Source organism: Hemiscyllium ocellatum, chromosome 7, assembly GCF_020745735.1.
Source record: "Hemiscyllium ocellatum isolate sHemOce1 chromosome 7, sHemOce1.pat.X.cur, whole genome shotgun sequence".
Classification (NCBI taxonomy): domain Eukaryota; kingdom Metazoa; phylum Chordata; class Chondrichthyes; order Orectolobiformes; family Hemiscylliidae; genus Hemiscyllium; species Hemiscyllium ocellatum.
Window position 1 is genome coordinate 98,389,858 of NC_083407.1, and position 21,522 is coordinate 98,411,379.

Sequence of the window (21,522 nt, forward strand, 5' to 3'; positions counted from 1 at the left end):
GGAAAAGATGGAAACATCGGTCGGGTATAGGTATCAGAAATCGAGTAAATCCTTAGAAGAATATAACAGCAGTTGGAGTATCCTTAAGAAGGAAATCAAAAGGACAAAAAGGGGACATGAGATAGCTTTGGCAAATAGAGTTAAGGAGAATCCAAAAGGTTTTACAAATGCATTAAGGACAATAGAGTAACTATGGAGAGAATAGGGCTCCTCAAAGATCAGCAAGGTTGCCTTTGTGGAGCTGCAGGAGATGGGTAAATACTAAATGAGTATTTCGCATCAGTATTTACTGTGGAAAAGGACATGGAAGATATAGAATGTAGGGAAATAGATGGTGACATCTTGCAAAATGTCCATACTACAGAGGAGGAAGTGCTGGATGTCTTCAAATGCATAAAACTGGATCAATCCCCAGGACCTGATCAGGTGTAACTTAGAACACTGGGGAAGGCCCCTTGATGAGATATTTGTATCATCGATAGCCATAGGTGAGGTGCCGCGAGGATAACATGGACTAATGAGGGCTAACGTGATACCACTACTTAAGGACAAGCCATAGATTGGTGAGGCTGACGTTGGTGGTGGGAAAGTTGTTGGAGGGAATCCTGAGGGATAGGATTTAAATGTATTTGGAAAGGCAAGGACTGATTAGGGATAGTCAACATGGCTTTGTACATGGGAAATCATGTCTCACAAACTTGATTGAGTTTTTTGAAGAAGTAACAAAGGAGGATTGATGAGGACTAAGCAGTGGACATGATCTAAATGGACTTCAGTAAGGCACTTGACAAGGTTCCCCTTGGAAGACTGGTTAGCAAGGTCAGATCCCATGGAATACAGGGAGAACCAGCCATTTGGATACAGAACTGGCTCGAAGCTAGAAGACAGAGGGTGCTGGTGGAGGGTTGTTCTTCAGACTGGAGGCCTGTGACCAGTGGAGTAATACAAGGATCAGTGCTGGGTCCACTACTTTTCGTCATTTATATAAATGATTTGGATGTGAACATATGGGGTTTAATTAATAGATTTGCAGATGACATCAAAATTAGGGGCGTAGTGGACAGCGAAGGAGGTTACCTCAGAGTGCAACGGGATCTTGAACAAATAGATCAATGGGCAGATGGAGTTTAATTTAGATACATGCAAGATGCTGCATTTTGCGAAAGCAAATCTTAGCAGGACTTATACTCTTAACGTTAAGGTCCTAGGGAGTGTTGCTGAACAAAGAGACCTTGGAGTGCACGTTCATAGCTCCTTGAAAGTGGAGTTGCAGGTACATAGGATAGTGAAGAAGCCATTTGGTGTGCTTTCCTTTATTGATCAGCGTATTGAGTACAGGAGTTGGGAGGTCATGTTGTAGCTGTATAGTACATTAGTTAGGCTACTTTTGGAATATTGCATGCAATTCTGGTCTTCTTCCTATTGGAAGGAAGCTGTGAAACTTGAAAAGATTTACAAGGATGTTGCCAGGATTGGCGGATTTGAGCTGTAGCGAGAGGTTGAATAGGCTGGGGCTGTTTTCCCTGGAGAGTCAGAGGCTGAGGGGAGACATTTGGGAGGTGTATAAAATCATGAGGAGCTTGGATAGGATAAATAGTGTAAGTCTTTTCCCTGGGGTGGGGGAGTCCAGAACGAGAGAGCATAGGTTTAGGGTGAGAGGGGAAAGATATAAAAGAGACCTAAGGGACAACCTTTTAATGCAGAGGGTGGTACGTGTATGGAATGAGCTGCCAGAGGAAGTAGAGGAGTCTGGTATAATTGCAGCATTTAAAAGGCATCTGGATGGGTATATGAATAGGAAGGGTTTGGAGGGATATGGACCGGTGCTGGCAGGTGGGACTAGATTAGGTTAGGATATCTGGTCAGCATGGACTAGTTGGACCAAAGAGTCTGTTTCTGTGCGGTACGACTCTATGACTCTATCTAAAATCCAGTTTTGTTACAGTTTTAAAAAGAATTAATCACAAGAATAACCACAATTCAGGCACAAGCTCAATATTCTGGTTCCTGCAGGTGAGATTACTACCTCTGACTGGAGAGATTCCTGCAGATTTCAATACACCATCTCCAGCTTCCAACTACCTCACCAAAATCAGTCTTGATCCCACTCACTGTCTCTAATAAGTAAAACGCTCACTGAAAACAGAGAAAGGGCCCCTATGGGTTTTTCTCCTAGATTGATTGCAGCAGAGCTCAAAAACTGACCTTCACCTCAGCTCATCCTCCCTGGAGCAAGGGAGGTTGAAAGGCAATTTAATCAAGATGCACAAACTTTTATTTCTCTCTCTACGAGATGTCATGTCATTAGCTAGGCCAGCATTTGTTGCCCATTCCTAACTGTCCTTGTGAAGCTATGACCACTGGAGGTAGGGGTAACAAATGCTGTTCCCAGCAGCTAACAGCACAAAGATAAGACTTAAAAATTTTGGCAATAAATACAGAGAGTAGTGTGAGAAAGAACTTGGGTTTTCAGCATGAACGTTAATGACATGAAACTCATGAAGAATGATTTCAAAAGAAAACTGGATGGACACTTGAAGGCAATGAACAAACAGGGTCACACGGATAGACTGGCAGGATGGGTCAAACTGGATTTCCCTATAGACAGCCAGCATGAACCGAATGGCTGTCTCTTGTTTTGCAATGGCTCTAATTCTAAGAGGCACAACAATAATCGGGGGGGTGAGAAGGGGTTGGCAACCCTAGCCACAGAAGCAGGATGAGTCATAAGGTCTGAGCTGTCCATTCCTATACAATGGCAAACACCATCTTCAAGGAAGGGGGGGATTGGTTAACAACCAATGAAGGTCTGAAACAGTTCTGCTGCAAGACAGAAAAAAAAATGTTAAATTTTTACACCTGAATTTGTCTTTGTCCTACCTGTACAACTGTTTCCTCTTGCTTCCTTTCCCAATTATTCCACTGGCCTCTTGACCCTGGTCGACACACAACCAGGCATAGAAGCTGAAGGCATAGCCAGGCCAACGTTGAATAGTGGGTACCATGATCCCCGCCATGCTGTGGGATAGGTTAAAGTACTGTAGTGCATTATCCAAGCCCTGCTTTCGGGCTATGCCCAGTATTGCACGTGTCACAGGAGCAACATAGGGATGGGCCTCTTTAGAATTGTCCACCCTTAATAACCTCATCAACTGCAAGAGCTCTCCTGAGCTCAGTGACTGGCTGCCTAATGACCCTAGGAGTCCAATTAGATTCTCCGCACATGTACGATGTAGCCTCACATGACAGTTCAAAGTCACAAGGATACGGCTCACAATGTTGGCATTCACACAAAACGTGCGACTTTGACGGTTAATGCAGCAGATCCTCTTCAGCCAATCAGAGACAAAAATTTGCAGCTCAAAAGAATCCAGCTCAGGAAGCCATTGGATGAGGAGTAGAAGTGGCTGGACATTGCTGATCCCCAGCATCCCAACAGAGGTATGTTCACCTTCAATTGCCTGCAAGCAGGAAATAACACAGCAAGTGAGACCATGAATCACTGAATTTTTTTTACAACTGTAAGCATGCACAACTGCAAACTGCACACAGATAAGCGCTAAAGGGCACTGGTAAATGCATCACCAACCTGCGATATCCAGAATTAAATGGTATCCTTAAAGATTAAACCCAGCTGCAATTTAACCACTTGCTTCTCAAGAAGATTACTGTGATGGGAAAAGTGGTCCATGCTATTCAGGTGAGGCTTTTGACAGTATAAATGAGTAATTCCATCACTATTCAAAGATATTGATTCATTTCAACCAATACAGTCAAATACCAATTACATGAGTAATACTGGTAATCCTCAAATATCATGGCATTTACATTCGTGTAAATCATAGCGTCGTGTGTTACTGGAAAGACATATTCATTATGTTTGATGGTACAGGAATTTAATTGACCGTACAGTCATACAGTATGGAAACCGATCCTTCGGTCCAACCAGTCCATGCCAAACATAATCTTAAATCAAACTAGTCCCAGCTGCCTGCTCCTCACCTATATCCCTTCAAACATTTCCTATACACCTACTAAGTGTCTTTTAAATGTTGTAACTGTGCCTGTATCACCTCTTCCTCAGGAAGTTCATTCCCCATCCATTGATGGCATGTTGATTCCAATGACATTACAGCATGAGCAAAGTGACAAAAGTGTTTTCACATTAACAGCAATCTCAATTTATGAAGTTGGACTTGCAAATTGGAGATATATAGGTGTCTGTAGGCAGGATGTAAAAGATGTAAAAGAGGGCTAGATTATTTCCTTCAGCACCTGTTTAAATAACAACATTTAATTGAGTAAAACATCCTCCAGCGCTTCACAGGAGCATTAATAAAACAAAATTAAATACTGAGAAATATAAAAGCAAATTACAGTAGGTGAACAGAAGCTGAGTCAAAAAGGTAAGTTCTAAGTATCACCTTTAAAAGGACATTTATATCCATGCCTCTGGTACCCCTAAACTTGATTATTCTAATGCACCTCTGGCTGGCCTCCTGTTTTCTATTCTCCCTAAACATGTGCACATTCAAAATTCTGCTGTCCATGTCCAAACATGCACCAATTCCCATTCACCCATCACAAAGGGAGGTAGTGGCTATGGTATTATCATTTGACTAGTAACCCAGAGATCTGGGCTAATGCTGTGGGGACTGGGGTTTAAATGCCATGGATTTTTGTAAAAATCCATCTGGTTCTCTGATACCCTTTAGAGAAGCAAATTTTGCATTCTTACCTCGTCTGGCCTACATGTGACTTCAGACCTGCAGCAATGTGGCTGACTCTTAAATGGTCATAGCCAGTTAGTTCCATGGCAATTAGGGTCGGGCAAAAACTGTCAATGCCCATGAATGGCTGAAACAAAATCTTTTGAGCTCTGTGTTTTAGGCAAAGGCAGCAACCTTTCTACATAAGATGATGATTTTGTGGCAGACCACATTTGCTGGGTGTGAGGAAGTTTCACATGGTGCAATTCAGCTAATGGATGAAGACACCAATCTGTGAGGGGTAGATTCTGCTACAAGTGGTGCCCATGAAGAGATTAGGTTGGTTTTGGTGCCTATTTCCAAGTCATGATGATCATGGTGCCAACACATCGGTACCAGGCGATGCTATCCTTTTCCCCTGTTGTCAGTGACAGCCTCCAGGGTGCAAAGATCAATGCTTCTGTCCTTCAGGTCAGGCTTACAAGTATCCTTGAAGTGAACCTTTGGACATCCTGCTTGTCCACTGGCCCTCCCATACAGAATGCCTTTGGGTATGTGACAGTCTGCAAATATGCCCAACTTGGCTAAGTCACCTCTGCTTTATGACAGGCAACACACCTGGAAGATTTGCCTTTGAAAAGGCTGCTGAATTTTTAATTTTGTCCTTCTGCACGATGCCCAGAAACGGGACAAATAAAATTTGTTGACTTTGTTTCTGGATAGCTGTAAGTTGTCTACATAATAGAGAAAGGTGCTGAAAACACAGGCCTCATAAACTAGCATCTTGGTCTGTAAAGTCAATTTGATATAATTCCATGACTGCTTCATAAATTGACCAAGCCTGATAGCTGTGCATTTATTCATCTCTGCATCAAGATACAGTTTGGCTGTTGCCGTGAACCCAGTGGGGCTAACAATGGTTAGGTCATGCCTGATTTTAAAATTCTCATCTTTGTTTTCAAATCCGTCCTGTCAATTTCATCCCTCCTACATAGAACAGTACAGCACAGAACAGGCCCTTCAGCCCACGATGTTGTGCCGACCACTGATCCTCATGTATGCACCCTCAAATTTCTGTGACCATATGCATGTTCAGTAGTCTCTTAAATGTCCCCATGACCTTGCTTCCACAACTGCTGCTGGCAACGCATTCCATGCTCTCACAATTCTCTGTGTAAAGAACCCGCCTCTGACATCCCCTCTATACTTTCCTCCAACCAGCTTAAAACTATGACCCCTCGTGTTAGTCATTTCTGCCCTGGGAAATAGTCTCTGGCTATCGACTCCATGTATACCTCTCATTATCTTGTATACCTCAATTAGGTCCCCTCTCCTCTTTTTCTCCAATGAAAAATGTCCAAACTCAGTCAACCTCTTTTCATAAGATAAGCCCTCCAGTCCAGGCAGCATCCTCTGAACCATCTCCAAAGCATCCATATCTTTCCTATAATAGGGCGACCAGAACTGGACGCAGTATTCCAAATGCGGTCTAACCAAAGTTTTACAGAGCTGCAACAAGATCTCACGACTCTTAAACTCAATCCCCCCGTTAATGAAAGCCAAAACACCATATTCTTTCTTAACAACCCTGTCCACTTGGGTGGCCATTTTAAGGGATCTATATACTTGCACACCAAGATCAATCTGTTCCTCCACACTGCCAAGAATCCTATCCTTAATCCTGTACTCAGCTTTCAAATTCAACCTTCCAAAATGCATCACCTTGCATTTATCCAGGTTGAACTCCATCTGCCACCTCTCAGCCCATCTATGCATCCTGTCAATGTCCCGCTGCAGCCTACAACAGCCCTCTATACTGTCAATGACATCTCCAACCTTTGTGTCGTCTGCAAACTTGCTGATACATTCTTCAATCCCCTCATCCAAGTCAATAATAAAAATTACAAACAGTAGAGGCCCAAGGACAGAGCCCTGTGGAACACCACTCACCACTGACTTCCAGGCAGAATATTTTTCTTCTTCTACCACTCGCTGTCTTCGGTTGACCAGCCAATTCTGTATCCAGACAGCTAAGTTCCCCTGTATCCCATTCCTCCTGACTTGCTGAATGAGCCTACCATGGGGAACCTTATCTAATGCCTTGCTGAAGTCCATATATACCACATCCACAGCTCGACCCTCATCAACCTTTCTAGTCACATCCTCAAAGAACTCGATAAGGTTTGTGAGGCATGACCTGCCCCTCACAAAGCTGTGTTGACTGCATTTAATCAAGCCATGCTCTTCCAGATGATCATAAATCCTATCCCTCAGAATCCTTTCTAACACCTTGCAGACGACAGATGTGAGACTTACTGGTCTGTAATTGCCGGGGATTTCCCTACTTCCTTTCTTGAAGGGAGGAATTACATTTGCCTCAGTCCTCAGGTACGACTCCATTGGAGAGTGAGGATGCAAAGATCTTCGCAAGTGGCGAAGCAATTGCATTTCTCGTTTCCCAAAGCAGCCGAGGACAAATCTGGTCCGGGCCTGGCGACTTGTCAATCTTAATGTTTGACAAAATTTTCAGCACATCAGCTTCCTCTATCTCTATCCATTCCAGCATGCACACCTGCTCTTCAAAGGTTTCATTCACTACAAAGTTCGTTTCTTTCGTAAAGACAGAAGCAAAAAACTCATTTAGGGCTTCCCCTACCTCCTCAGACTCCACACACAAATTCCCTATGCTATCCCTGATCGGCCCTATTCTTTCTTTGACCATTCTCTTATTCCTCACATAAGTGTAAAATGCCTTTGTGTTCTCCCTAATCCGTTCTGCCAAGCCTTTCTCGTGCCCCCTCCTGGCTCTCCTCAGACCATTTTTGAGCTCTTTCCTCGCCTGCCTGTAATCCTCTAGAGCTGAGCTTGACCCTAGCTTCCTCCACCTTATGCAAGCTACCTTTTTCCTTTTGACGAGAAGCTCCACCGCTCTCGTCATCCAAGGTTCCTTTATCTTACCACTTCTTGCCTGTCTCAGAGGGACATATTTATTCATCACTCGCAACAACTGTTCCTTAAACAGTCTCCACATGTCCATAGTGCCTTTACCATGGAACAATTGCTCCTAGTCCATGCTTCCTAACTCATGTCTAATCGCATCATAGTTTCCTCTTCCCCAATTAAATATCCTCCCATTTTGCCTCATCCTCTCCTTCTCCATAGCTACGTAGAATGTAAGGCAGTTGTCACTATCACCAAAATGCTCTCCCACCACAAGATCTGCTACTTGCCCCGGCCCGTTTCAGAGCACCAAGTCTAGAATGGCCTCTCCCCTCGTTGGCCAGTCAACGTACTGAGTTAGGAAACCCTCCTGAACACCCCTTACAAAAACAGCTCCATTCAAATCTTCTGCTTGAAGGAGGCTCCAATCAATATTGGGAAAGTTAAAGTCACCCATTACAACACCTCTACTACGTCCACACTTTTCCAAAATCTGCCGACCTATGCTTTCTTCATCTCCCTACTGCTATTGGGGGGCCTGTAGTCAACCCCTAAAGAGGTGACTGCTCCCTTGCTGTTCCTAATTTCCACCCATACTGACTCGGTAGGCAGATCTTCCTCGACAATGGAAGCTTCTGTAGCTGTGATACCCTCTCTGATTAGTAGTGCTACACCCCCTTCTCTTCCCCCACCCCCACACCCCCCACCCCCCACCCCGATTCTTTTCAAATGCTCTAAACCCCGGAACATCCAGCAACCATTCCTGCCCCTGAGAAACCCATGTCTCTGTTATGGCCACAACATCATAGCACCAGGTACTGATCCATGCTATAAGTTCATCACTTTTATTCCTGATATTCCTTGCGTTAAAGCAAACACACTTTAACTGATCCCTTGGTTCCTTCCCAGGAAGATCCTTCCCACTAGCTGGTCTACCTCTTGCTATTGTCTCATCTGCATCAACTCTCACCTCCGGTATATAGCTCAGGTTCCCACCCCCCTGCCATACTAGTTTTAAACCCTCTTGAACTACTCAAGCAAACCCTCCACCCAGGACATTGGCCCCCCTTCCAGTTCAGATGCAACCCGTCCTTCTTCCCCAGAAGGCATCCCAATTATCTACATATCTGAAGCCCTCCCTCCTACACCAGCTGCACAGCCACTTGTTAAGCTGTGCCCGCTCCCTGTTCCTCGCCTCGCTATCTCGTGGCATTGGTAGTAAACTAGAGAACACTACTCTGTTTGTCCTGCTTTGCAGCTTCCATCCTAACTCCCTGAAATCACTTTTTATATCCTCGATCCTTTTCCTGGCTATATCATTAGTGCCAATATGTAACAAGATTTCTGGCTGTTTGCTCTCCCCTTTTAGACCCTTATACACCTGATCGGAGACGTCCCAGACCCTGGCGCCAGGGAGGCAACATACCTTCCGGGAATCCCGATCCTGACCACAAAATCTCCTGTCGATTCCCCTAACTATTAAGTCCCCTACCACGAGTACTTTTCTATTCTGTCCCTTCCCTTCTTTGCCACAGTGTCAGGCTCAGTGCCAGAGAACTGACTGCTATTGCTTTCCTCTGGTAGATCATTCCCCCCCCAGCAGTATCCAAAACAGTATACTTATTGCTGAGGGGAATGTCCATAGGGATCTCTGCACTGTCTGTCTGTCCCCTTTCCTCCCCCTGACTGTAACCCATCTATCCTTGTCCTGAGCCTTAGGAGTGACCAACTCCCGTTAACTTCTCTCAATTACACCCTCAGCCTCCCGAATGATCCTCTGTAAATCTCCAAGATCTGTTTTTCACCTGTATCTACATGTGTACAGACAGCGAGAGTGAGTGTGAGAGTAATGATGAGGTTTTAAGGAGGGAATTCCAGAGTTTTCAGCCTAGCCAGCAAACAGAGCAAGGAGAAGAAGTTGGGACATGTGCAAAAGGCAAGGACTGATGGAGAACACAGGCCTCAACGAAGATACAAGTCGTTTAAAAAAAAAGCAAGATCTAGAAGACAGTACCTGAGAAAAACAATTAAACCGATAGAGAAAAGACCAAGAAAGAAACTGATTGTGTTACGTTAAAATCCATTTGTAAAATTACAGTCATGAGCAAAAGAGAGCACAAAACTATAAGGAATTAAACAACTTATTAACCAAAGATGAATATTACAATAAACTGTAAAAACATGGAAGTTACAGGATTTCTGCTGATATGAATCCTCAGATTCCAACTCTTGACACTAATGAAAGAAACTTGTCAAGTCAGCTTCAGATTGCGCAAAACCCTGAGTGTTCAAACTGAAATACTGAGCCTCACCATATTCATCAGCTCCTTCAATAGATCTCGTGATGGCTGGCCAAGAGTCTTCAGAACTTCATACAGTTGCGTGTAGCCAATACGCTCTTTGAACACCTCCTGGTTTCACAATTTTAAAAAGAATGTGGGAAAATTCAATGCAAAGTAATTAAAATACATTTAACTGGTATTAAGCATCTTTGAGAAATAGTTTCCTCACTTTAAGGAGCCCTTTGAAGAAAATCTGGAAATTAGTGGGTCAGTAATCAGTGCAAGGGGAGGGCAAAACTCCCTACAATGAAGCAGCAGGCTGGAAGCTTGCAGCATTGATTTCCATATCTCAGCTAATTTTTCATGAGAAGGCTGTGACAGCCAAAAAAACTCTGTATAACATTCAAAGAGGCAGCATAACTCTGGTGGGCAGAAGGTCTTTCATCATTCCACAATTGTCACTTCCCTTCCTAGTCCCAATCTTAAACACAATGAGCGGTACTATTCTGGTTGGGAAGAGGGTAAAAAGTACTTTAAACTCAAGTTATTCAAATTGGAGATATAGTTCTGTTTTCATTTTTTACAAGATTATGAACTAAGCTTACCTTAGCAGCTGGGGATTTGTGCATCACTGCAGTCAAAGCTTGAATCGTCGCTACAGCTAGATTATCCAGGCGACCCTGAAACACCTGGAACATCAATTAGACTATTAAGATGCAACTAGCAAGAATACTGACCAGGGCAGGAATACTCATTCACCAGCTCTCTGTTCTCAAATTTGGAATATAAAGATGAAAAACCAACATATCAAGACTTGGCATTTAACTAACATTTAAGAACTGTAATATTATGACAATTGGGGTCATCCTGAGGGAACAGCAGCTGCAAATTTCAGTTTTAAAACACTATTAATAGCAGTGGGAATCAAATGATCCGAAAGTGGGTTACTAAACATTAAATGAATTGGTGACAAAAGAATCCTACCTTGAGTTTTTGTAATTCAAAAAAAAAGTAGCTATGTCAGTTTCAAATGTTACCAATCTAGGGGTTAATTCTTGGCCTATACATCTTTTCAGTGTGAAAGCACATAATTGTTTGGCATGGGCTAAAAATGTAACCTCATTTGCATTTAGCACACAAACATATTAAACCTCTGGCAGTAATAGTTCTGGATTGACATTACTATTGTTAGTTCAAATCCTCTTGCTTAAAGCAAAGTCCACTTGCATAATATGAAAAGCAACAATGCCCATATTGTGCCAGATTTCTCAATTTTTGAATCACAGAAATAAATCCTTATGTGATATGTTTAGAAGAAGTCCAATAGGACAGTGCAAGACAATCTTGGATAGACAGGAGAGCAAAGCTTTGGTATTTTTCTTTTCTGCCACTAGTTTCACAGTATTATACTTAACACATTTTAGAGGGGCAAGATTTGTTGCCACACTTGAACTGGTTATAGATGCTGTGCTAAAATAAATTTAACAAGGTGAAGTGACAAATGCTTAGAAAGCTAGTAGGAATGACAAGTCTTGACAATACCCATAACCATACAAGACAAGCCTCCAACAATCTCCTGTAGCAAGAACATTATGCGGCATGCCACACCCGCTCCCATTATTCACATAAGGTGGTGTTGGTCAGCTTTGTAACGAAGGCTAGTGAGGAAAAATACACATCTTTACAGTTACATCAGGATACAGTTGATTCTTTTGTTTCCAATTGCTTTGCTTCCACATGCTGTAGCTAGAGTTAACATCACAGGCATGCCATCAAATAATTAAATGAGGCTACTTAATGAGGCAAAGTTAATCCAAAAAAAAATTTCACTCTGAAAACTGCACTTTTAGTTGGTAAATGTGCAAGTTTATCCAAAATTAAGTAAAACATTTCTGAGGACAGCAGAAACACTTACACAACATAAGTTACAATCCATAAATTTGCCAAGAAAACAGCTATACTTTGTAAGAGAGTGCACTGGTGACAAAAGATTAGGCCTTCTGAAGGGAAGTCCAAATTAGAGGGCAGGTAAGTGGAATTAAATACGGATCAGCCATAATTCTATCAAATGGCAGAACAGGCTCTTGGGTTGGATGGCTTTATCCTGTTTCTAGATCACTGAAATAAAAAGGAATCTCTTCACCAATCACTTTGTGAAATCCTCATTTTAAGATTCCGGTCATCACCTAGTTATCATCTTCATATTCTAGGATACTGAAAGGGTATCATGAGCAACAATATATACGAGAGGTTGATTGGCTCAGATTATACACCTTAAAAATATCTGTGCCATCAACCTCAGATACACGGCTGTGGGCCACCCAGGATTGTCCGATCTTGACTTCTGAGTTGATTCAACATCTTAACAGGCCTCTTGTTATGATGTAGAGGTGCCAGTATTGGACTGTGGTGGACAAGGTCAGAAGTCACACAACACCAGGCTATAATCCAATGGGTTTTATTTGAAATCACAAGATTTCGGAGTACTACTCCTTTGTCAGGAGAAGTCTTCATCACTTCACCCAATGAAGGAGTAGCACTCGAAATTTTGTGAATTCAAATAAACCTGCTGGACTAGAACCTGCTGTCATATGACTTTGGGCTTTTGTCAGGCTGACATGGTTTAATGAGTAGCCCAACTATTTCTTCTCTGACCTAGGGTACAGAGCCACTGTAATTTCAATTCAGCTAGTCCAGCATAGCCTACTGTCGATCTTTGAAACCTTCTAGTTCAGAACAAATCAACTATTCACCAGATTATCTGAAACTAGCACATGGCAGAATTTGGTAAACACAAGAAATACAGTAATGTGGCTTTATTTTTGGTACCTTAAGTGTTTGTGCAATCCTCAGAAGTAAGTGATCAGCAGAACACCCAGTAACTTTCAGGTGGTTGCTGCACCTCCTCACCAGACCAGGTCACTGTACTGTGCGGGTAACACCAACAATAAGCAGCAGGACAACATATAAATCTGCCTGTGCACCAAACAACATTCAGCATCACTGATCACAAAATTATCCACCCATCACCACAGTGCGAGAAATCAAAGGTAAACCCTGTGAGATAAAAGGAAGGTGTGCTTGGAAATGCCATGCCAGTATCAAACACCACATGCCAGCTTGCACATTAATTTTCAAGAACTAACTCAGGGGCTTTGCCTTTCCTATAACCTACATTATTAATGATTAAATACTGAACAGGTGCTACCAAAACATCCATTTTAGATGCGAAACAATGAAAAAGATTGAAGTTCTTAGATCTTTTGTTTGACAACGGTGTACTTTTAAACAAAGGTAGTGTATCTTTATCTAGTGCCTTCAATGTATAAAAACACTAAGATGCTTTAGAGGCATGATCAAAAAGCATCAGACATCAAAAAGAAGGGAGAAACAAAGTTTGTCTGGGAACTAACTTTGAAAGGGAGAAGAAACAAGTGGGCTTAAGAAGGGAACTCCAAAGTGCAGAGACCAAAAGAGAAAATGCTGGAAAATCTCAGCAGGTCTGGCAGTTTCTGTAAGGAGAGTAAACAGCTGATGTTTCGAGTCTAACTGACCCTTAGATAAAGGGTCAGTTTTATCAGCTCTTTTCTCTCCTTACAGAAACTGCCAGACCTGCTGAGACTTTCCAGCATTTTTTCTTTTGGTTTCAGATTCCAGCATCCGCAGTAATTTGCTTTCATACAAAGTGCAGAGCATCGCTGGTGAAAATAGAACAGCTAAAAAGAAATTGATGCACAAGTAGGCTAAGTTACAGAGTTTGGGGAAGCAGCTTATTGGACAGGAGAAAATTAGAGAGATATTGAGGAACAGGCGCAAAGGAAGTTAAATATGTGGATGAAAATTTTAAAGTTGGACACTGCTGGCAAAGTCGGTGTTAGTCTTCAAACACTGGCTTTGTGGTGGAGGGGGTTGAGCAGTGATGGGTAACAGGAATTGTTACAAATTGGGATGTGGGCATCCATGCTTTTGGATGAATTCTAGTATATGGAGTTAGAAGATAGGAGGCCAGCCAGGACAGCATTGGAAAAGTTGAGTCTAAAAATGACTAAAAGCCTGAAATGACAATGGAGACAGTAACAAAATCTCAATCAGAATTTATAAATGGGTTTACAATTTCATTCTTCCAATCCCAGTATACCCCTTTTTGTTTAGAGTTGTAGGTTTGCAGGAACTACCATAGGCATTTCCTAAAGATGCATGAAGGTCTCTTTATGCAGCACATGAAATTAGTTGAAATTGAACTCCTAAGTTAAAATAGATTTACAATTCTGAATAAGCTAATAATTCTGCTACTCAAACGTCAGGTAAATGTCCAAGATCTGTTACTTAATTTACTCTTTCACAGGATGTTTATGTTTCTGGCTGGGCCAACATTTGTTGCCCATCCTTAATAGAGATGGTGGTCCTGAGCTGCCTTTTTGAACACTGCAATCCACATGGTGCAAGGACAATCTTAGTTCCGTTAGGAAGTGAGTTCCACGGTTTGGAGCCAGTAACAATGTTGAGACCTCAAAATAAATCCAAGTCAGGATAATGAGAGACTTGGAGAGAGCTTCCAGGTGGTTGTTTTTCCTTATATTTGCTGCCTTTGTTCTTCTGCACTATAGAGATTTGCAAAGTGCTGGTGGCAGAGCCTTGGTGGATTTCTGCAGTACAGCTTGTAGATGGTACACACTACCACCTCTGTAAGTCAAATAACTAACACACAAAGACTATAAAAATTAAATGGCTAATATGTGGAACAACAATATCAGTGCAGTGACTGTTGACCCACAGTTTTTTTTTGGCTTGCAGATGCATTTTTTAAATTTGTATGGGATTAAAAGGAATAAAATAACAATGACAGAGATTAAACATGTATAAAACTGCATCAGCCCACAACTGGGCAGACTGGGTGTAAACCGTTACAAGGAGAGCCTTTTAGGTACATTTTAAGGGGAAAATAGTACTGGTCATTTTTGATAAGGGAATGCAACTGACTGACGGCTACAAAGAGAGAATAGGAGGGGAAAAAAATGACTCATGTCTGTTTTTGATGTCCAGAACATATTCTCAGGCAATAGGAGACATGATGTCATCCTCTTGCAAAACAAACCATGAATCCTGTGCCAAGTTCCAGCTTTCTACTAGTATTTGAACACTTGGGGGCCCACATTGAAGAGGCAATTCTGACCAAAAGTCTTTACTGCCTTAATATGCGTTTGAATTTGAAAGAATAACTTCACAACTGCACACAGGGAAGTCTGTCAGGAGTTGTTACATTTGGGTTTCATTTCACATCATAAAATAGTGGGCTGTGCAAAAAAAAAGGCAAATGCTAAATGTCCACAGCAGTATTTGAATTAAAACAGGAACCCACTTTCAGGCTAACATTCTTTGCTCAACTGATACCACCCAAACAAAAGGCCAACTGGGCATTAAACTCCTGTGGAATGTCACTAGACAGAGACAGCCTTATTTGTCACTGCCTAACAAAAATACATAATTATACATGATGTCCACCAGTTAAGTAGCACCACCATTTAACATTGGAAAATTAGGCTAAATCTTTTATAAATTACTGGTTAGACATCTGGAGTTCAATTTGGAGCCCCACCCTTTAGAAACGATGCCCAGACCTTGAAACGATGCAGAGTGATTTTACAAGAATATACCAGCATTGAGGCACCTCAATTATTTAAAAAAAAATGAAGGGCCGGGAATCAGAACTAGAAATTGATTGCCAAAAAAGCAGCAGGAATAGGAGACCTTTTCTCCCCTTTTGAAGAGTTATGATAATCTGAGATATACTGCATGACAGAGTTGTAAAAGCAGCTTTGATAACAATTTTCAGAAGGAAACAGGATACATGTTTCAAAAAGGACAATTTTGTAAATTGCGGCAGAATCAGAGGGGAGCTAAATGTATAGCTCTTTTAATAGATTGCATTGCCTTCTTCTGTGCTGCATCATTCTATGAAATCAGGAAAGTTTTAAACAGACTCACATGGCCATTTTAAGATGTTTATATTCTATGTCTTTGTATAATTTATATGCATCTTGTCAAGTCAGCTTTTTGGAAAAGTTTCAAATTTACCTTTATTACATCATTTAAAAATATTAAAGCACTGACAAAGTTCACATTGCTAACATAGAATAAATATTTGGGGAAGTTTACAAGAGGGAGTGCCAAAACATCAAATCTAAACTGGAGACTGGGAGGAGTTTGTAGGAAGTCAACATTACAGTGAAGCAGACTAGGAGAGGAGGACCTACAAAAGAAGGGCGATGAAAGTGGGAGATGAAAGTCAAAAGCAACGAACCTTTTCAACTTGTTTCTACCTGACAAAGAGTTACATCATAGCAAAATGGGTAGGCAATTGGTGGGTATTTCTTCGGTCACTTGTTTGATTGGCCAAGTTCAAGTAAGGAGAAATTATTAAAGTTGAAGAGTGAGTTAGGAAATTCACTTTTAAAATATTGAAAATCCAAATTAATTAAACAGAAGAGATGGCTAGCGAGGAAATATGTCGCAGTAGTAGTTTGTGGGAACTGATGAGCGCTCATGTGATCTACAGTAACCCCATCTGCAGCAAGTGTTGGCTGCTCAAGGAAATTTGTCCAAGCTTTGAATACTGCATGATATTTGAGATGGGAAAGAGTTACGTGAATACTGTTTAAGGAGACAGTCACAATTATTTGATTAATAATCGAAGGAGGAAGAGAGGCACAAGACAGGAAACTATAGACCTGTTAGCCTAACATCTGTAATTGGGAAAATGCTTGAATCCACTATTAAGGAAGAAATGGCAGAACATTTAGAAAAGGTTGATGCAATCAGAGTCAACACGGTTGTGTAAAAGTGAAATGGTGCTTGACAAACTTTGTGGTATTCTTTGTGGCTATCACCAGGAATATTGATTGAGGAGAACCAGCTGATGTACTGCGTTTGGATTTCCAGAAGGCATTCAGTTTGGTACCACATTAACAGTTATTTCTCAAGAATCCCAGAACTCATTATATTGAGGATAATACATTAGAAAGAATTGAGGATTGGTTAACAATAGAAAACAGAATTGGGATCATTCACACTTTTTCAGGTTGGAAAGATGTAACTTGTTGAGTGTCACGAGATCAGTCCGAAGGCACAATTAAGTCCCATCTACATTGATGGCTTAGAGGATGGGACAAAGGATAATGCATCCAAATTAGGTGACGCCGCGAAAACAGGTGGGAGGGCATAAAAAAATCTGCACGGTGGCTCAAAGGTTGTGTAAATGGGCAAAAACTTGCTAGATGGAGTTTGACGTAGGTAAGTGTGAGGACATGCACCTTGCTTGGAAGAATCAAAATACAGACTATTATTTAAATGGAAAGAGACTCCAAAAAAGTGCAATATACTGGGATTTGGGTGTTCTTGTGCTAGAAACACAAAAAGTTATCATACAGGTGTAACAGATAATTAAGAAGGAAAATGGAGTTATGACCTTGGGGATTGGAGTCGAAGAATAGGCAGTCTTATTAGAAGCTACGATTGTTGATGTGGCTGAGCCATACCTGGATAACTGTGTATAGTTTTATAGAACATAGAACATAGAACATAGAAGGATACAGCGCAGTACAGGCCCTTCGGCCCTCGATGTTGCGCCGACCGAATCCTACCTAACCTATACTAGCCCAATAACTTCCAAATGCCTATCCAATGCCCGCTTAAATGACCATAAAGAAGGAGAGTTCACCACTGATACGGGCAGGGCATTCCATGAACTCACAACCCGCTGTGTGAAGAATCTACCCCTAACATCTGTCCTATACCTACCACCCCTTAATTTAAAGCTATGTCCCCTAGTAACACCTGACTCCATTAGCGGTAAAAGGTTCTTAGTATCTACCCTATCTAAACCCCTAATCATCTTATACACTTCTATCAGATCTCCCCTAAACCTTCTCTTCTCCAATGAGAACAGCCCCAAGTGCCTCAGCCTTTCCTCATAAGATTTTCCTACCATTCCAGGCAACATCCTGGTAAACCTCCTCTGCACTCGTTCTAAAGCTTCCACATCCTTCCTATAGTATGGCGACCAAAACTGCACACAATACTCCAGATGAGGCCTCACCAGAGTCTTATACAACTGCAACATGACCTCAGGACTCCGGAACTCAATTCCTCTGCCAATAAAGCCCAGTACACCATATGCCTTCCTCACAGCACTATTTACCTGGGTGGCAACTTTCAGAGATCTGTGTACATGGACACCAAGATCCCTCTGCTCATCCACACTACCAAGTAGCCTACCATTAGCCCAGTAATCCATCATCTTGTTATTCCTACCAAAGTGAACGACTTCGCACTTAGCTACATTGAATTCCATTTGCCACATTTCCGCCCAGCTCTGCAACTTATCTATATCCGGCTGTAACCTATCACTTCCTTCCTCACTATCCACAACTCCACCGACTTTTGTGTCATCCGCAAACTTGCTTACCCAGCTTTCAAGTCCTTCCTCTAGATCATTTATAAAGATAACAAAAAGCAGTGGTCCCAAAACAGATCCTTGTGGTACACCGCTAGTAACTTTTGGTCCCCATATTTCAAAAAACAGATATTGGCACTGGAAGCAGTTCAAAAGAGTTTCACTAGGCTGACTGCTGGGATGAAGGGGCTGATTTATCAAAATCAGTTAAACAAGTTAGGTCTTTATTTGTGAGAGTTTAGAAGAACATCGGGTGATTTTACTGAAAGGTAAAATATTTTAAAATAGCTTAACAGGGTAGAAGATGTTTCCATTAGAGGGGATTCTTGAACTAGGGAACACAATTACAGAATGAAAAGATACACATCCAAACCTGAGATGTGAAGAAATATTATCTATCAGAAGCAGTAAATATTGGGAATTCTCTACTTGAGAGCGCTCCGGAGGTTAGATCACTGAAAGCGCTAAAAGAGGAGGTAGATAGATTTTTGAAATACCAACAAGTAGATGGCTCAGAAGAGCTGGCATGAAAGAGGAGTTTAGGTCTGGGGCAGATCAGCCATGATCTTATAGTCAGGGATGACTTGAGAGACTGAATGGCCTCCTCCTGCTACTATGTGCTTAACCATTTTTGAAATTTTGATGATATAATGGCAGCCTCTTGTAATTGTGATAGCAACCTGGGAACTAAGTGTATAACAATAGGTTGGGCATCTAATTCAAGTTTGATTTAAACAAATGACCTTCATGGCTCTCATTCCTTTATGGATACATAAAAGAATCATTTGAAGTAGGTTTTGAAAGCATTTTTTTGGTTTACTCATGCTGAACACAGAGCAGTTTTGATTAACAACCCTTTTATTGCTCAAGCAAAATTCAGCAACATTGAATGTTTTGTCAGGAAACCAAAGCCCATGCCCAAAATGCCTTCATAGTCTTATACTTGGAGCAGACAATCTTTTACTGATTCTCTTTCAGTCTGCTACTCCAGTGACCACCTATAATAATGGTAACCTGTTCCAAATTTCCAGACTTTGCCATACCACTTCTTTTAAAAGTGTTCACAACATAGTGAGATTTAAAGAAGAGTCCCACAGCCACACATTTTTGCACCATAATCCCCTATGCCATTTAACGACCGCATCCCCTGTTGCCTTTGATTTTGCATTCCTTGCTGCAGTACCAAATGGCTATTCATCACCAGCACCTTCCAGTTCTGATGAATGGTTCACGAACTGAAACCGTAATTTAGTTTCTTGCTCTACAGATTCTATCTGACCTACGAATTTCAAGTGCTTTCAGTTTTTAATGCTATTGTAACTAACTTGTTCAACTAAATTAGTGATTGCCAAGTCAGTGCATTAAAGCACTTTTGGACTGGACTTCCAAATGAACCTTGGTGTAGATGACAGTTTATTTCTGATATTGTTTTCAAAGACCATAGAAAACATTTTTGGGAGAATCTCCATCCGATTCCCAAAAAACACAACGCACATTGCACAACAATAATGCACGTTTATGTGGCAGTAAAATCTCTGCAGATTTAAACACATCAAATGTAACTCAGTCAACTGGAGCAAATTAGACTTTGATTTGCTGTCTCCATTAGGAAGTAATCCTAATGGTGAGAGATGCAGTAATATGAGAAAACAGTTCTAAAAATATATTTTGTTGGGGGACTGGGTGAGATATGAGGTTAAATAGAATCGTTTTACACTTGAAGCCTCAGTTGAATTTAGGCCAAACTAATGAGGTGTATATTTCTCATTTCTGCTACCTTTAAAGGTCTTAATGTTAAATGCTGTAGGACAGCCTAATTCAGTATTTACTGATTGAGAAGTCAAATGCTAAGAAAAAACTATGTGTAGAATTCTGACTCCACCAGGTTTTGCCTAGTTAGGTGTCAACACTTACTAACTAGCTCTTACTGGACAGAACAACTGGTGATGATTCTCAAAAGATATTATTCGTTGCTTTCATAATGTCAACTGTTTTTTCATCATCTAATTAAAATCACAATGGGTCGGAAATAGGAGTGAGAATACAACACAGTCCATAGTTTGTGCTATTAATGGTCACCAACGCTTTCACTCGCTTGATTAATAGCTGTATTCCAGTGATCACTGGCCCATGATTATTTGCTGGTCAATAGGCTGGCTGTCTTGAGGCATATACTGACATGGCTGTCCCAATGCTGGTGATTTACAGCTGAAAGAAGAATTCAGTTAATACCTGGTTCACATTCATTTCTGTCAGTAATTTGTTGGCAAGATCTTTCTCATTCTTGTCTGCTGCTTTACAACTTACAAATAGCTGTTAAATGAACACAACACAAGCATGAAAGGTGCGCAACAAGTAGAATTAATACAGTTGGGGCATGATTATTGAAAGAAAAACTTTGGTTAAGTCAGCATAAAGCAAGTTGCTATTAGTTTACTGAACTAAACTTAGCCAACTCAACAAAGACATTCAGCAATGAAAAATGCTAGATAATTGTTTTCTCTGCTTCAGACCCTGATACTAAATCACGATCCTGTCATTGCTGATTAAAACAAACCAGTTGATGTGGCTGTAAACGTAGGCTGAATTCAGAAATTCACACGCTACACAGCAGCAACATTCTTGGGGCAGCACCTAGCAATATGCAGTAAGCAATGTGCATTCTCCAATGGAAGGGGCCCCATTTCCAGGCATGTCAGGCTCACCTGCTTTTCCCAGAGAAAACTCCGACAAGACAGCATATTTTGCCTTCTCCTTCCATTGTAGGTTCTCCCCTGAACAGAAAGTCCTATATGGCTAAGTAACTTCAACTTGTAATGCGCCACTAAGTCTGAGGTAACAGAATCTTTGGACAAGCACCAGTGTTTTGGGGTGTGCAGGTGGGGAAGCATTGGTGACTAAAAACAAGTTCACTGGAAAACCACTCCCAATTAATATCCAATGACCTAGGTATAAAGAACACATACAAAGAAGAATGAAAGTTGGTCGAACAGGCTGCTGACATTCACATATGAAGAATGAAGGCTGCACGAGGTATTGAAGATTAATAATTAGCATGCCAACACCAGCAGGAGACAAGCAGAGCTGAGAATTTATATAAAAGTCATGGTCATGTTGTAGCATGTGGATGAAAAGCACC

At 41.4% G+C, this 21,522-nt stretch overlaps 1 protein-coding gene across 2 annotated transcripts in view; it reads right to left on the reverse strand.

Moving 5' to 3' along the window:
• Positions 1 to 21,522, reverse strand: part of nbeal1 (neurobeachin-like 1) — a 232,050-nt gene that overhangs the window by 83,162 nt on the left and 127,366 nt on the right. The window contains exons 10-13 of one of the 2 annotated variants that reach the window (XM_060827557.1): positions 20,616 to 20,696; positions 10,537 to 10,620; positions 9,962 to 10,060; positions 2,881 to 3,461 (exon numbers count right to left, since the gene is read on the reverse strand). In XM_060827557.1, the coding sequence (XP_060683540.1) occupies positions 2,881 to 3,461; positions 9,962 to 10,060; positions 10,537 to 10,620; positions 20,616 to 20,696 (845 nt within the window). The remainder of the gene's footprint in view (positions 1 to 2,880; positions 3,462 to 9,961; positions 10,061 to 10,536; positions 10,621 to 20,615; positions 20,697 to 21,522) is intronic. The other variant, XM_060827558.1, reaches the window with a different exon arrangement.